General features: G+C 38.7%; 1 protein-coding gene across 1 annotated transcript; it reads right to left on the reverse strand.

Moving 5' to 3' along the window:
* Positions 1–1,714: 1,714 nt before the first annotated feature.
* Positions 1,715–7,336, reverse strand: LOC103077353 (prorelaxin). The gene is made up of 2 exons (XM_007452928.1): positions 7,126–7,336; positions 1,715–2,055 (listed from the first exon to the last, which is right to left on the reverse strand). The coding sequence occupies exons 1-2, from the start codon at positions 7,334–7,336 to the stop codon at positions 1,715–1,717; spliced, it is 552 nt and encodes a 183-aa protein (XP_007452990.1).
* Between the last annotated feature and the right edge of the window lie 7,775 nt (positions 7,337–15,111).

A 15,111-nucleotide genomic window follows, 5' to 3' on the forward strand; every position in this document is an offset into this window, starting at 1 on the left:
CTCCGCAGCATGTGGGATCTTCCCAGACCAGGGCTCGAACCCGTGTCCCCTGCATTGGCAGGTGGATTCTTAACCACTGTGCCACCGGGGAAGCCCCCTGAGTAAATTTTTTATATGAGAAATAAATTAAGCATACAATTATCAGTTTCTCATGAGAGTTTTAGGAGGACTTTAGCAGCCCAAGAATTAGATATCTTAAAGATGTTAACTGATTATCAGTAGTATTTATAGTAGATGGTTAACCACAGACTGTCTTTGTAGCACTTAAAAAGTGATATCATCAGAGGTAGTGAATACAGATTCTTGGGCTAGGAGCCCTGTCTTCAGGGCTTTTGTGGAGAAGCAGATGAGGGACATGGGCCAGGGTAGGGTCTGGGGAGATGCCTCTTGTGTCTGGGGATGCCTCTTTGTCCTTTCTGGGCTGTAAGGTTCCTGGTCACTGCCCTTGTTCTCCTGTGTTGGGTTTTCCATTTCAGACAGCACTCTTCCAGGCTTTGTCCAAGGTGGCTTATGGCCTCTGAGGTTCCACAGCCTTTTATGAAGTTTTACAAGGTGGCCTTAGTTGGAGGCCTGATTATGATTAATCATGTATGGGAATTTGAAATATGGGAGTTGCTGTTTTAATCCTTTTAAATTCTATTTACAGACATATGATGGAGATTAATTGCTATTTAAGTGCACTTTTTTCTATAAATGCTGCCTAAAAATTTAAGTGTATGTAAATCAAAGGAACTGGCTAAACACTAAGATAATAACTGTTAATTTACTATACTAACAAGTTTTCATATCATTTCACAGTTATTTTGTTACAGAAATGGTTTGTAAATTCTAAAATAGCAAACAAAGTATGTTCCCTTGCTAATACAGTTTTTCTATAATATATGACACTAAATTGTTTCTTCTCTTTTATATGTATTATATATTCATTTTTCTCCTTAAAAAATTATAATTTACTTTTTAGTGTTTTAGACAGTAGAATTAAGGTAAGAACCCTAGTTTGAAAAATACTTGAGTTTATATGGCCTCAACTAAATTAAATTGATTTAGGGTCCAATGTGATTTTTTTGCAATTAATAGTTCAGTAAGACACAAAAAATATTTCAAAATCTACTAGAAAAGTTCAAATCTTGTGACTGCATATTCGAACTAAGAGTTAATGTCAATAAAAAAGTTTTGGTTCATTTTATGTACCTGGTGTTAGGTATTGTGTAAGTTATTTTTAAATTTTTGTTTATTTTTTTGCTATTAAAATAATTCATTTGATATTAAGTTGTGAAAGAACATTTGGGCATTATGTTTGGAGGGAAAATGGTGACAGATTATAATTTATCAGATACAAATTTCAAAAATAGACTTGTCCATTCTCACTTATGCAAGACATAGCATTTTACTAAGCTATCTAGTTCTAAAATTTTCTTTGAGTTATTTTGTGTGGCTAAAGTGATAAAGATTTTATTGTCATTTTAAGTTAGTAGCATTAAAAAAGCAATAACATAATTATATCATTAATTAAACACAAAAATATCTTCTCACATAAAAAGTATTATTATCAGAAACTACAATAATGCAAGAGACCTTTTCTTACACATCAACTGAAAAACCTAAACACTAAAAATAATTTCTCATATTCTAGTAATCAGTGGGGCGACAGAGGCATCAGTGAATGTGTCAGTGAGAGTACATGTGAACATTAGATGAAATACACAGCTTCATCTCAGCATAATCTAGCAATATCTTTTCTGATACAACCTATCTGACAACATTTCTCACTCAGTGTCATACGGAACAGTCTCTTTTTTCGGGAATGTTTATCTAAGCCTAAGTTTTTTAATTCTGAAAGACTTTTGTCTTCTGCTTCATTTTGTCTATTAAGAATAATTTTCTTAAATTCTTCAAAGTTAAAATTTGAATCCTTTAATGCAGATTGTTGTAGCTCTCTCAGTGATGGCTGCCTCTCAGACAGTGTTGCCTTCAGCTCCTGTGGCAAATTAGGAACGAATTCCAACAGCATCTTTAAGGTTTCTGCATCTTTGGTGATGGAGGGTGGCATGATTTCTAATTTAAAAAAGAGGGAAGAGAAAAAATATTCATGTTAAAGTACATCAGAAAAACTATAAAATTTTGCATAGACACAAAGGAAAGCATTGCCTCAATAGAATTCAACAATAAAACAGAATCAGCAAGTGTCCTGATATCTAAAAAGCTTAGTTTATTATAGTTGGGCAGGTTAAACAACATTACCAAAGTTCTGCTTTACTCCACTCGTACCCTTGTCATCTCTCCTCATGTCCGTTTAATGCTTTCACCATAGCACTTTTTTATCTCTGACACTTCTGAAGTCATCTTGATCCTCAAAAACACTCAGTTTGACCACAGATGAATTTTTATTACCTGAGTAATTTATTTCCACGACTAAGCAACTTCTGAGTTATGATAGTAATCCTTGAAAAGTATATTAATTATTTTAAACTATCAACTGTTCCATGGTGGCAAGTTACTGCTTCAGGATAAAGTTAAAAAGCAGAATCTCCAACTGCTCTGATCTAGCAGGCAGGAGATACCAGTCTCTGATGCTCCTCATACATGTATTTAATAATTTCTCTTCCCTAGAGTATTTACTGCAAATCAGTAATGTTTTACTTTATGGAGAAATGGGTTAAAAGAACACTAACCAACAAATTACTGACTATAAGAGATTTTTAATCTGTTGTGGTGTGTGTCTACTGACTACTGTGTATGGTTTTTGTTCCAATGTTGTAGATCATAAACTATGCAAGTTCTGTGTGTTCCCTAGGAAGGGAGCCTGGTCTTAAGTAGCATCCCAGGATTGGGTATACATGAAGGTTGAGACTTGGGCTGGCAACTTTCACGGACATCTTCCTTCTTTACACCCATTCAGTTCAGTTGAACATCCATTGATAGTTTCCATGTCTCTGGCTCTGCCACATTAGAGATATAAATAAAAAGAAAACATCTTTCCTGCCCTCAAAAAACTTCCAGGTAAATTCTATCCTAACCTTACCTATCCCCATTACACAATTTTGAGAGTTACAGCACCAAAAAAAAGTTGAAACACAGATGAAGTTTAAATTATAGTGTAAACCTGGATCACTACTTGTTTTTCATGGACAGCAAAACTGTCCATTTCAGCTTATAATAAGACATTCCTCCTGAAATAGTGGAAACAATGAGGTCAAGAGATATAAATCTAAGCATGGAAAGTGGATTCCTGGGCAACCACTGATGCTTACGGATCAGAGAAAACCATGACCCCTCACCCAGGCAGGAATGGTCTCAGCTTGTTCACTTCCTAGGAGTTCTGTAGCAAGGATCTCAGCCAACAACAAACTTCAACAATTGGAGTTTTCAGTGGAAAGAAAACAATATTCTAACATTTTATTTTTCCTCCCAATGTTTTCTCTCATTCAAGTTCCAAACTGGCAATGACAGATGAGAATTTATACCATTTTTTGGTAGTCAGAAATGTTCACATTTTCCCTCAGTAAGACATCCTAAGTTCAATTCAATCTCTTCATAAAAACTCTCCTTGCTCTAACTTAAACCTTCTCTAATTGGAGCTTTATTGAATACAAAGAAAAGCTGATTGTAACTTTCCATATACTTAAAGCCAGTTAATGAATCAGGCAAAACATTTGTAGTTTCTATTACATTTATTCATAGGTTGTTGTTTTTGGCACTTTTTTTTTTCAATTTAAAAACTTGTTATTTTGAAATACTTTTAAAGTTACAGAAAATTCACAAAAATGTGACAGAGTTCCCATATATCTTTTTTTTTTTATTTTGGTAAGAACATTTAACATGAGATCTACCCTTTTAACAGAATTTTAAGTGCCCAATACACCATGATTATCTATAGGTACAGTGTTATAAATCAGATTTCTAGAACCAATTCATCTTGCATAATTGAAGTTTTATACATGATTATTAGCAGCTCCCCATTTTTCCCTCCTCCCAATCCTGGTGACCACCATTTATTCTTTGCTTCTATGAGTTTGATTATTTTAGATACTTATAATAGTGGAATCAAGCAGTATTTGTCCTTCTGAGACAGGCATTTTTCACTTAGCATAATGTCCTCCAGCTTCATCCATGTTGTTGCATATTTTAGGATTTCCTTTTTTAAGGCCAAATAATACTCCATTGTATGTATATACCACCTTTTCTTTATTCATTCGTCTGTGGATGGACATTTAAGTTGTTTCCACATCTTGGCTATTGTGAGTATTGCTGCAGTGATTATGGGAGTGGTAATGTCTCTTCAAGATACTGATTTCAGTTCTTTTGAATAAATATCAGAAGTGGGATTGCTGATCATATGGTAGTTCTTTTTTTTTTTTTTTTTTTTTTTTGAGGAACCTCCACACTCTTTTCCATAGTGAATGCACAAATTTGCTTTCCCACCAACAGTATACTATACATGGGTTTCAATTTCTCCACATTCTTAACCACACTTTTCTTTTGTTTTTTGATAATAGCCATCCTGACAGGTGTGAAGTGATAGCTCATTGTGGTTTTGATTTCAATTTCCCTGATGATTAGTGATATACAGCATTGCTTTTTATACCTGTTGGCCATTTGTATGTCTTCTTTGGAGAAATGTCTATTCAAGTCTTTAGCCCATTTTAAAACCACGTTATTAGTTTTTTTGCTATTGAGTTGTAGGAGTTCTTTGTATATTTTGGAAATTAACCCCTTATCAGGTACATGGCTTGCAAATATTTTCTCCTATTTCATAAATTGCCCCTTCGTTATTGAGTATGTCCTTTGCTGTGCAGAAGTTTTGTCTATTGATGTAGCCTCACTTGTCTAATTTTGCTTTTGTTGCCTGCATTGTACTCTTTATTAAAATTATTTTTTAAATTTATTTTGAAACATTTTGCAATTCACAACAACTTTAGGTTCTGGAGTCTAAAAGATAATATCCTAATCAACCTGAATTCATACAAATGCCTCCTAATCAGTATATTTTGGACTAAACTCTTAGTAACATAGACTTCTTCTAATTAAAAATATCTATCTTGTTTTTAAAACGGTACAGTGAGTATTATTTCTGCACGCATTGTGGGAAAATAATTTAATAATGTAAAAACATAGAAACTATCGAACAATAGAGGTTTTAAACCTCATGAATCACAAGATTATTGACATGTACTTCCAAAGTGATTCTTAATTAGTAATTTAAACACTTCCCTTGATCCTCACTTGCAGGCAATAGTTTGTTAAATTATTTCCAGTCAAATTATGTACTGAGCAGTGACAAAGACAGTTCTTTAAAAATATTTTAAAATCACTATCCTTTTCTACAGAAATAGAAATTTGGCCAAATGTCTAGATAGGTATAAATGTAGTCAGAAAACCATTTTTAAGCAACAATCTGGAGACAACCTAAATGTCTACTAAGAATGGTTAAATATATATGGTAGATTTATGATGTGGAATACCAGAAAGAAATTTTAAATTATCTTTTTGGAGTCTAACAATGTGAGAAGATGCTCACAATATAATGTTAAATGAAAATGCAGGAGATACACATACCTATTGCCAAATATTAATATTGCTTTCCATTTCCTCATTTAATATAGATATTTTCATTTTCTCATTAAATTCACAGATTTTTTTCAGTCTTTAATATCTAATGGTGCTTTTCATTATTGTATTTATGTATATTTTTCAGTCTTTAATATGAGCATATTATTTATTCAGAAAAAGTGAAACAATGAAGCAAATGCAATCTGGTCTTGCCTACTTTGAATCAGTGAATTCCTAAACTCTGTGGTACTCTTCTATTAATATTATACAAGAAGTATGTAAAAACTTGCATTAAATAAATCAGTCTCTGACCAACAATGTAGAAAAGTTAGGTAAAAAACTTTATAATCATATTTTAAGTCCCATAAAAGGACAGTAAGTGTACTTAGTGTGCACAATGATTTTACATGAGGGTCACTTATATACAGGATATGCATATAGCCTATAAATATAGTTGTGATTTATCATAAATTGCATGTGTTATGAAATATAAAACAATTATTCATAATTGAGCTTGCCCTCTCTGATTTTAACATGACCCATTACAGTGATTAGACTAGGCTATACCTCAGTGAAAGTTTCCATTGTTACATAAACTTAGCTTCCAATTTATCTTTATAAATGCTTTATAACTTAACAGTGTTTTTGTAAAAAAAAATCCAGATTTAACTCTGAGATCTTGCCTTTTTAAAGAAAATCCATTGCAGCTTCTAAATGCTTGAAGCATCAATCACGTTTTCTGCTTTGTTTGGCTGAAGGGCAAACTTCCCTTGACTCTTGTTCCCCTTCAGTTTCTCTTGTAGACCATCAGGCCCTTTTCTTTCTCTTTAATCCCTTCTCTCACACATGAACTTCAAGACTCAGTTCAAAGAAGTGGGAGGCTAGGTTCTCCCCTTTGGTGAAGTTAACAAATAAAAATAAAAGAGTAAGTTTTCGATGGCATGGGCTACAGCCGAGATTGCTTTTTTTTTTTTTTTTTTAAACAAAGGAGGGTCGTTAAATTTAAGGCCCCCTTTTATGTTTACACTTCAGGACCCTATCATAGGTCTCTGTCCTATGCCCTTTCGTGCGCAAATACGCGTGATAACTAGCTCACACCTTACTGTTTGCCCCCTGTCATCTCAAGTTAAAATGCCCTGTCCAGTTGCCCCATCCATCAGCAAGCCTTCAGTCCTGCCCTCGGACTGATCCTCTGGCCTGAGTACGGATCCTCCGCGCTGAGTACGGATCCTCCGGGCTGAGTACGCCCCGCCTACTGTGGGTCTTTGAGCACTTACCTCCCACTGTAGCTTCCTCCTTCTCCCTCCCTACCCCGCAACCCGGACTGCCAGGAGGTGAAGGCATCAAGTGCCTCTCAGGTAAGGCCACTTGCTGTTCCCGCTGCTTTCTCTCCCTGTGGTGAAATCCCGGGTGAAATCCTGACTAGAAAGCAAGTTACGAGGCAAAATCCCAAACTTTTAGGCACCGGCAGCTTCAGAGTCATGTGGGCAGCCCTTACCATTGCTCGGCAGCCGGACAGCAACCAATGGGAAGTGCAGAGCGGCTGGTCGGGGGCGGGGGGTTGGGTGCTCTCACCTGCGGGCGGTCCGGATCCCAGCCAAGGCTCCTCCAGGCTCAGAGCCGTTCTTCCCCAGGAGACCGAGCCACAGATCTCGACCCAGAGGCGGACTAATTCTCGGCCGCATGCCTTAATAAGGTCGTTCGTCCTCTGGCCTGAAATCTCTCTGGGAAGTTGACTCAGTAGCAGCCAGACCCCTAGCAGGTGGGACAAGAACTGGCGCGGCATCCTGGACCTGATCTCGTCTGCTCTGAGCGTTTTAGCCTTTCTCGAGATACTACACCTGCTGTAGCCTACCGGCCTCCGTCAGTGTGCCAATCCTGGCCTTTAGGTTGCTTTCCCTGCCTGGCTCCACCAAGCTTTTATAGCCCTCTGGCTACCACTTAGACCTTGAGTCAAGGGTCCAAGCTCCACCCCTTTCCCCACCCACCTATTTGAAATACCCCCTTCCCCCACCAGCTCTGGTTTACCCTTACCAACTTTTCTCCATTTGCCCATCCTTCTGTTCGTGGCCCTTTTACAGTTGTTTGGGTTTTTTTTTTTTTTCCTCTCTTTTTTCTTTCCCTCAAACCATTTTGTATACTTGGGTAGAGTTAGTCAATATTTGAAGTCTTTATTATAAAGCTAGGCATGGCCACTGTGCTAAATTATATCAAAAATAAAATTGAAATCACCCATATTCTCACAATCCAGCGTGAGCCTTCAAATCTAAATGAGATTATAGTTAGATTAATTAATATTGTGTCTGGTATATCAGTAAATAAAAATATAATGAATGAATGGATATATCATTGACAAGAGAGGGAGAACTGATGACTTTTTATCTAAATCCTGGTGAAAACATTAAAATCCTCAATGCATCGCTTTAGGCTTGCACAGTGTCCTAAGTTTACAATGCACTTTCTCCACTGACTTTCCTTGGACTCCTCTGGAACATAGCTTGATTGTAACCAGTTACTTGAGTATTTTACTTTGAGATTGTATTCTGTGTTTCGAGAGAGACCAAAAAAGAAAAGAAAAAAAGCAATGGAATCCCACAGTTCCAGAAAGAATATTTTGGTATATAATGCAGATTACAGCACAAAAATTATATGATTATTTTATTTTTGCTGTACTCTATGTTTGCTGTATTTGGTGAGGTAATTTTTAACATCTTCTAATTTAACTTTTAAAGAATTCAATGTAATTTGAGCTGATATGTTCATTAAGGTTTTCTAGATGGACAGTAAACTTGTAAGTTCAAATAGGTTCATTTTTCAATAATTTATTTGCTTGTTTTCATAATGTACTCAGATTACCTCAGCTCCACCAGGTAAATCAGAGACCTGGAAGAAGTTAGGGTAGCTCTGAATTTGAGTAAAAAGTCAACAATCACTTAGTTACAAATATATCTATGGAATAGAATAGTTCTAATTTGTAGATTGCTGCTAATTTTAACAGGGTGCACTCAACACTGGTCATATGCTATGCATTGCATAATTGCTCAAAAAAATCTGACCAAAGCTGTGGGATGATCACGATAGTGCTTTTAGATGGGTTTCTGCTAAGACAAGCAATTTGGGACAGGCTTCTCAAAACTGAGGTTTGACGGTATTTTTGTGGGTTCACAGTTATTGCAAAAAATAATCCATTTACAGGGCTGTCCTCCAAAGTAACTGCTCATTTAAAATATAAATTTCCAGGGGAGTGTAATTTTTTACCTTATTTAGGTAATCTTATAGAGTCCTCACAACTGTCCAGTGAAGTGGCCATTTTCTCATTTTACAGAGAGAGGAAGCAAGCTGAGAGTAGTCAAGTTAACTTTTGCAACCTTGTCTAGCACATGTGCCAGATGTGGGCTTGCCCTACTGTTAAGGGTAACAGGCAAATTCAGGATTCATAGCCTTTATAGACACAACTAAACGGTATTTCATATTCTTAAAACGCAACAACAAAACCCAAAGAAACCTCTTTAAAGAGAAAAACCAAATGTGTGCCATGCACACACCTGGAAAGTGCTGGAGCTGGGATTCCTACCCATGTCTACTGGATTCCAAAGCCCCCTTTCTTTGATTCCACTGTATCCCTTGGATCTAGCTCCAGTTAGGATTAAGCTGCATGGTGAAAGTTAATGGATAAACAGTAATGTCTTTAAAACAGCTGTTGGAGGTACAAAGCAGTAAGCAAACCTATAGTAACAGTAAGTGAAATTGCCTCAATCTCCTTTTTAGACCCTTCACCCTTAACTACCTCAAGTCTCTCTACCAAGCTCAAGCTGTAAGTGGTAGAAATGATTTTCTAATGTCTCCTGCAGGTAACAGTGTCCATGTGACATAGTTCTGGCCAGTAGGACATAAGCACACGGGTGGATGTTTCTGGCAAAGCCTTTGCTTTTCTGATTCAGGCACTAAGTCTTCTTCTTTCCCCTTCTTTTCCTATCTGAAACACGTACACTGAACAGCTGTCTTGGAACCAAGAGGTGGAGAAAATAGGAGGTAGCAACAGGAAAAGTGTGAGGAGCCTGCTGGCATCATTCAGATGCTAAACAGGGTTGGATGTTTACCCCACAGACTTCTTTGAAGCTACTCTTTTAGCATTTTCTGTTATTTACATTTCTAATTGATACATATATATAAGTGGAGGAAATATTTTATACAAGAAATAAATTAAGTTTACATTCATCAGTTTCTCATGAAAGTTTTAGGTATGCTTTAGTAGCGATTGAATTAGATATTTTAAAGATTGCAGTAATTATTTAAGTGCTTATGCTAGATGGTTTACCACAGATTATTTTTGTACCACTTAAAAACCCGTCATATAATAAGAAGCAGTGAATGCAGATTCTGGGACCAGGAACACTGCCTCTAGGGATTTTGTGGAGGAGGGGATGAGGGACATAGATCTGGGCAGGGTTTGGGGAGCTGGTTTTTGTCTCTGGGGCTGCATCTTTGTCCTGCCCAGGGTATAAGTTTCCTGGGCACTGCCACTGTTCTTCTGGGTTAGAATCTCCATTTCTAATAAACTTTGTCCTGGGTGGCAGACACCCTCTGAGGTTCTATAGTCCTTTATTGAATTCCCTTGCTCGTGGCCTTCTATCTGCATTACCTTCCAGCCTCCACTATATCCAGTTGCTGTTGGCCAGTGGTTCTCAGAGAAACTCACTTTTTAAAAGATGTGAGACTCTGCTCTTTTACCACTAATATCTTTCTACAAGCTTTATGTCTTATAATAAATTTTCATTGTTTTCTCTGATCTGTCAATACCAGATAACCCCACTCAATCCCCATGATAATCAGGACTGCATTGGATCTATTTTTGCTTGTATATTTCTTCTGTCATTTAACTTGTATTTGGGGAAGGAGGAGAGGTAAACCTTTGTAATTTTTCGAGCATCCTGGTCAGAAGTCACTGCTGACTCTATATCTCATAGAGATAAGATGTTTTGTGCTTTCACTTCACATTATCATGCTGCTTTATCAAGAAGACTGAAACAAAAAGTAAAGGGAAATTGAGGTCTTCAAAAAGTCCTCTTGTCATCAAACCTTTGGAAATCTCTTGGTTAAGAGATTAGAAAAGATAAATAACTTCATTTTTTTCTTTCTTCTTATTTCTACACAAATAATAATACATGTGCTAAGGGAATGTTCAGAAAGAATCATGCCACCCGATGGAAACTCCATGTGAATAGGGATCTTAGTTCTGTTCACTGATGATACATGCTTGTCATGTGGTAGACGCTCAATAATAGGTCTGCAAATACGCTAGTTTTTTAAATCAACATAAATGTTAATATACTGAGTCTAAAATTAAGGCCTAATATTATATGTTGCCTTAATATCTGCTGAAACTAGGAGGGACTTAAATGGCTTAACCACAAGTTCCCCTCCCTATTCTGCTCCCACAGATGGAGTCCACTAGTCCCTCCTCAGCAAGAGGACCAGGCACAATTCCTGCTTATCTCTGAGTAATGGGTTTCATTTCCCTGCTAGCCAATGTAATTATTCAAAGCCAATTACATTCTCTCACAGTAACCAGGGTTACCTCTCTCTCTTGATACTACAAGGCCTGCCTCCCACAGCCCCTGGTTGTTCATTCTGTTCTGAATACAGCTCCCATGTCGCCTTGTGTGGCATGCAGTGTCTTCCTACCCTGGGCTGTGAGTATATGACTAATAAACTGCTGCCCATCTCATCTCTCCAGTGTCGGGTGTTGAATGTTGTATGTGGCCATCCTATAACTTGGGTGGAATTCCCTCCTTACCAACTGGATAAAAAGTAGGCAATTAAAACAATGGCATCATGAACAAGATGGCCAATCATCACCAAGGACACTTGTTCAGCTTTAATGACCTTCTCTTGGCTAACTAATTGGTTCCATGTTATGGCAAAGGCCACCTGAGACAGAACTACCAGTTGCTGTAGTCCTATGCTTTGGGTATACTTTGTGTCTTTGTCAGTATTGCCAACTCTTTCTACCCTAAAATACTATCATTCCCAAGACAAGAATTGTCATTAATTTACTATACCACAGCTTGACATGTGGTTGGGTTTGGCCCGTTTTCAACAGGTGGTCTCTGAGGCTTCTACCTGTTAAGGTGGGGACAGCTAACCTTAACTGATTGGCTCTTGAGTCCCAATTTTCAAGGATCCAGCTAGAATGATCTGGTCACTGCATCTAGCCTGGTGATCGTAACTGGCAGCTTGGGGGCAGCCATATGGATATTGTTTGTGATTTTGCTCCTCTGAGACAGGCTCAGGGATGGACCTCTGTGAGGTTTGTGAAAAGGAAGGACACCACCATCCCCAGGAGAATTAAGCATGGCACCCCAGTTGCTTAAGAAGAATTGTTGCTCAGGCAAAGGTAGTGCCTGTCTCCTGTGCTGCTGCTTCCCTTGCTTCTGTCATATGCACTCTTTTGACCCCCAAGTGTATCAAGGTGTAAAGCCATAGAGGCCTGTGGCCAGGGACTTAGGAGAAAAGAAAAGCAGGGGAGCATTTGGTACCAGCCCCTCCCAAAACACCAGAGAATGTAACTCAACTGCTCTCCTATTGCAAAATCCCTATCCAGTGTACCTCAGCTTTGCTCAGTGTTGCTGATTACCAGGATGCCAAAGGGCTAATCTGACAATCCCAGAGCTTGATGGCCCTCAAACAGGCCATAGACAAAATTACCTTCTTGGATGTGGACCCTGACTCCTGGGAGATTGACTGGTATTCCCTGGAGGAAGAGGTGGCCACCCACAAGGCTTACTGCTCAGCTCCTGAACTTTTCCCACAACCACCCAGAAGATCTGCACTCTAGGTGATTGGATGGAGACAGAAACTGAAAGCCATGACTTTGTGTAGCTAGAAATACAAAATGTTCTGAGGGAAATTGAACAGAGAGAGAGAGAGAGAGAGAGAGAGAGAAGCCAACAGGTTTGGTGCTGGAGTTCACATACCTAATAGCAGACAGAGCAGCAGGACCGTTAAATACCTCTTCTCTTGCTGCTGCCGCCTATGCTTCTGTCACAACAAACATCCTGAGCTTCAGGGTTATAGGGAAAAATATCCATAGCATCCCTGTGGCACAGCAAAGGAGTTAATTCAAACTTGACTTAAGCCTGGGGTCCTTAAACCCTAAAAAGCAACCACTGCCATGGAAGTGGCCCCTAAGCCTGATGATTTGAGACTCTGGAGGAAGAAATTTATAAATAAGTGCAGGGTAGAGAGCGTGCCCCCACCCTGAAAAAAAACTGTATCTAGTGACCAACCAAAAAAGGGAGAGGGAGAAAGAAAAAAATGGAGACGGGGAGAGAGGGAGGAAGGAAGGAAGGAAGGAAGGAGGGAGGGCAGGAACCTAGGTATAGGGGAAGGAAAAAAAGAAAAGAAAAATAAAACAGAAGCAAAGATCCATAATTTGACCTAATTAGAAATCCAAATTTACTCAAATAATGTGTATAGCAAAGATATACAGGTGTGCTGGTTGGCTCTTGAACCTCTACAACATCTGCTGAAATGCAACTGTTAGTAGGCTTTCATGGACTTAATCAATACTGGATCTCAAATTACAGTTATACCTGGGGATCCCACTAAATATTAACATGGCACCGCCTGTGATCATAAGGGAGTTACTACATATAAAATAGAGAACCAATAGGTATGACCTGACCATTGGAACTATTGTTTTTCTAAATTCCCCATTGCACTAAAATAGACCATAGTAAGCATAGATGCTCTGACCTAATGAGTGATAAATTAAAATTAAGTCTTTGGCACTTACAAATTGCCTTCACAAAATGGGGCCCCACTGACCACCTCCCTCCCCAATTAAAATAGCTAATATGGCCCAATGTAAATTAAAACAGGGCCTTCAAGAATTGAAGCTTATAAGATCTAATGAGGGAAGGGGTGATTATCCCCCATGCTTCTCCATTTAAAAGCCCAATTTGGCCTGTTCTTAAACCCAGAAAGAATGAATGAATGCACCTCATGGTAAATTATCGCAACCTTAATGTAGTACCATCCATTAAGGCCCCAACAGCCAGTACCCAATATTTTTGAAATTACTAATTCCATCTAATCAGCAACTGGTAAATATTTCACTATTATAGATTTAGCTAATATGTCTTATTCAGTGTTTATTTCAACAGCCTTTCAGCTGTAGTTTGCCTTTACCTCTGAAGGGATACAATGCATATTTACCTATGAGGTACCTCAGCAGCCTTGCTATCATACACAATCTTTGCAGGCAAAATCTTAACGTCTGCCTTCCTCCAAGAGCACAGGTATGACATCACCTTGATGACATTCTCCTCTGAGGAGATTTATTTGACATACTCATTAAGAATATAACAAATACAAAGGAGCTCATGAAAGGGATGGGCTGTTGCTGCACACATAATGCAAGGCCCTTCCACCTCTTTTAAATCCCTGAAAATTATTTAGTAAACGGAGGGCTTCTCTACCCCTGACACTGTCAAGAAACAGCTGTTGACATTCTTAGCACCCACAGTGTTGATACAAATCCATCATGTTTTAGTCCTTGTTGGGTTATGGAGTAAACATATTCCTTATTTACAACTTCTACTTAATCACACTGATACTGTAACTTACAAATCATCCCACCTGGAATGGGCCTCCCTCCATAAAATGTCTCCAGAATCGGTCCAATTTGAAATCAAACGGTATTCCAGTTAGTGCCTTACAAGATGCCTTCACTGTACAGGCTTTAATAACCTCCTTTTGTGCCTCCTGGAGTCTCTGGACCACCTATGTTGGTAAATTGCCCATGGGCTTCTGATGAAAGAAACTGCCCTCCTAGGCCTTATACTATACACCATTAGAACAACAGTTGCTGGCCACATACTTTCCTCTCCTGGAAACAGGTTCTTAGAGCCCCTGGTCCTGTGACCCTCCATACCCAGCTTCCCATTATGTCTTGGGTCATGGAAGCAGCCCCCCACAAGCTGTAGAATGTCGCCATATCTGGACCTGAAGAAAGAGGTGGCCTTCCGTGTCCTCAAACCCTTGCAAGATGGCATGATGCTGGAGGAGGGCACCCCTCTCCCAGACCCCTTGGGTACCTGGGGAGTCCTTTGGGATCAACTGAGTGAACAACAATGGAGTTAGTATACTATATGGATGATATCATCTCCGTATATGTGCTGAAACAACATTCAGTGGAATCCCTTAACTTGGATTTCCCTCATAAAGGGAATCCAACAATCAGCACAGTTGGCCAGACTTCAGGTAGTCATCTTAGTACTGGATACCTTGGCCAATAAATGGCTCCATCTGCACATTTTTACAGACTATTCAGCAATTGTGTAAGAGTTGCCCCAGGACACTACTTATCCCCATCCCCCTACTTATCCCCATTCCCCATAATCTAGAATTTTTTCTTGAATAGAATGACTGATCCTTCAGATTAGCCAATGATCCATGGCTCCCACTCCCAACCTGGGCCCTTAGCCCAAAGTTTCACCAACATTGTAGCACATTAGAATCACCTGGGGAGCTTTAAGAACCGCCCCCCCCCCCCCC

The sequence above is a fragment of the Lipotes vexillifer genome, unplaced genomic scaffold (genome assembly GCF_000442215.2).
Source record: "Lipotes vexillifer unplaced genomic scaffold, Lipotes_vexillifer_v1.1 scaffold1486, whole genome shotgun sequence".
Lineage (NCBI taxonomy): Eukaryota > Metazoa > Chordata > Mammalia > Artiodactyla > Lipotidae > Lipotes > Lipotes vexillifer.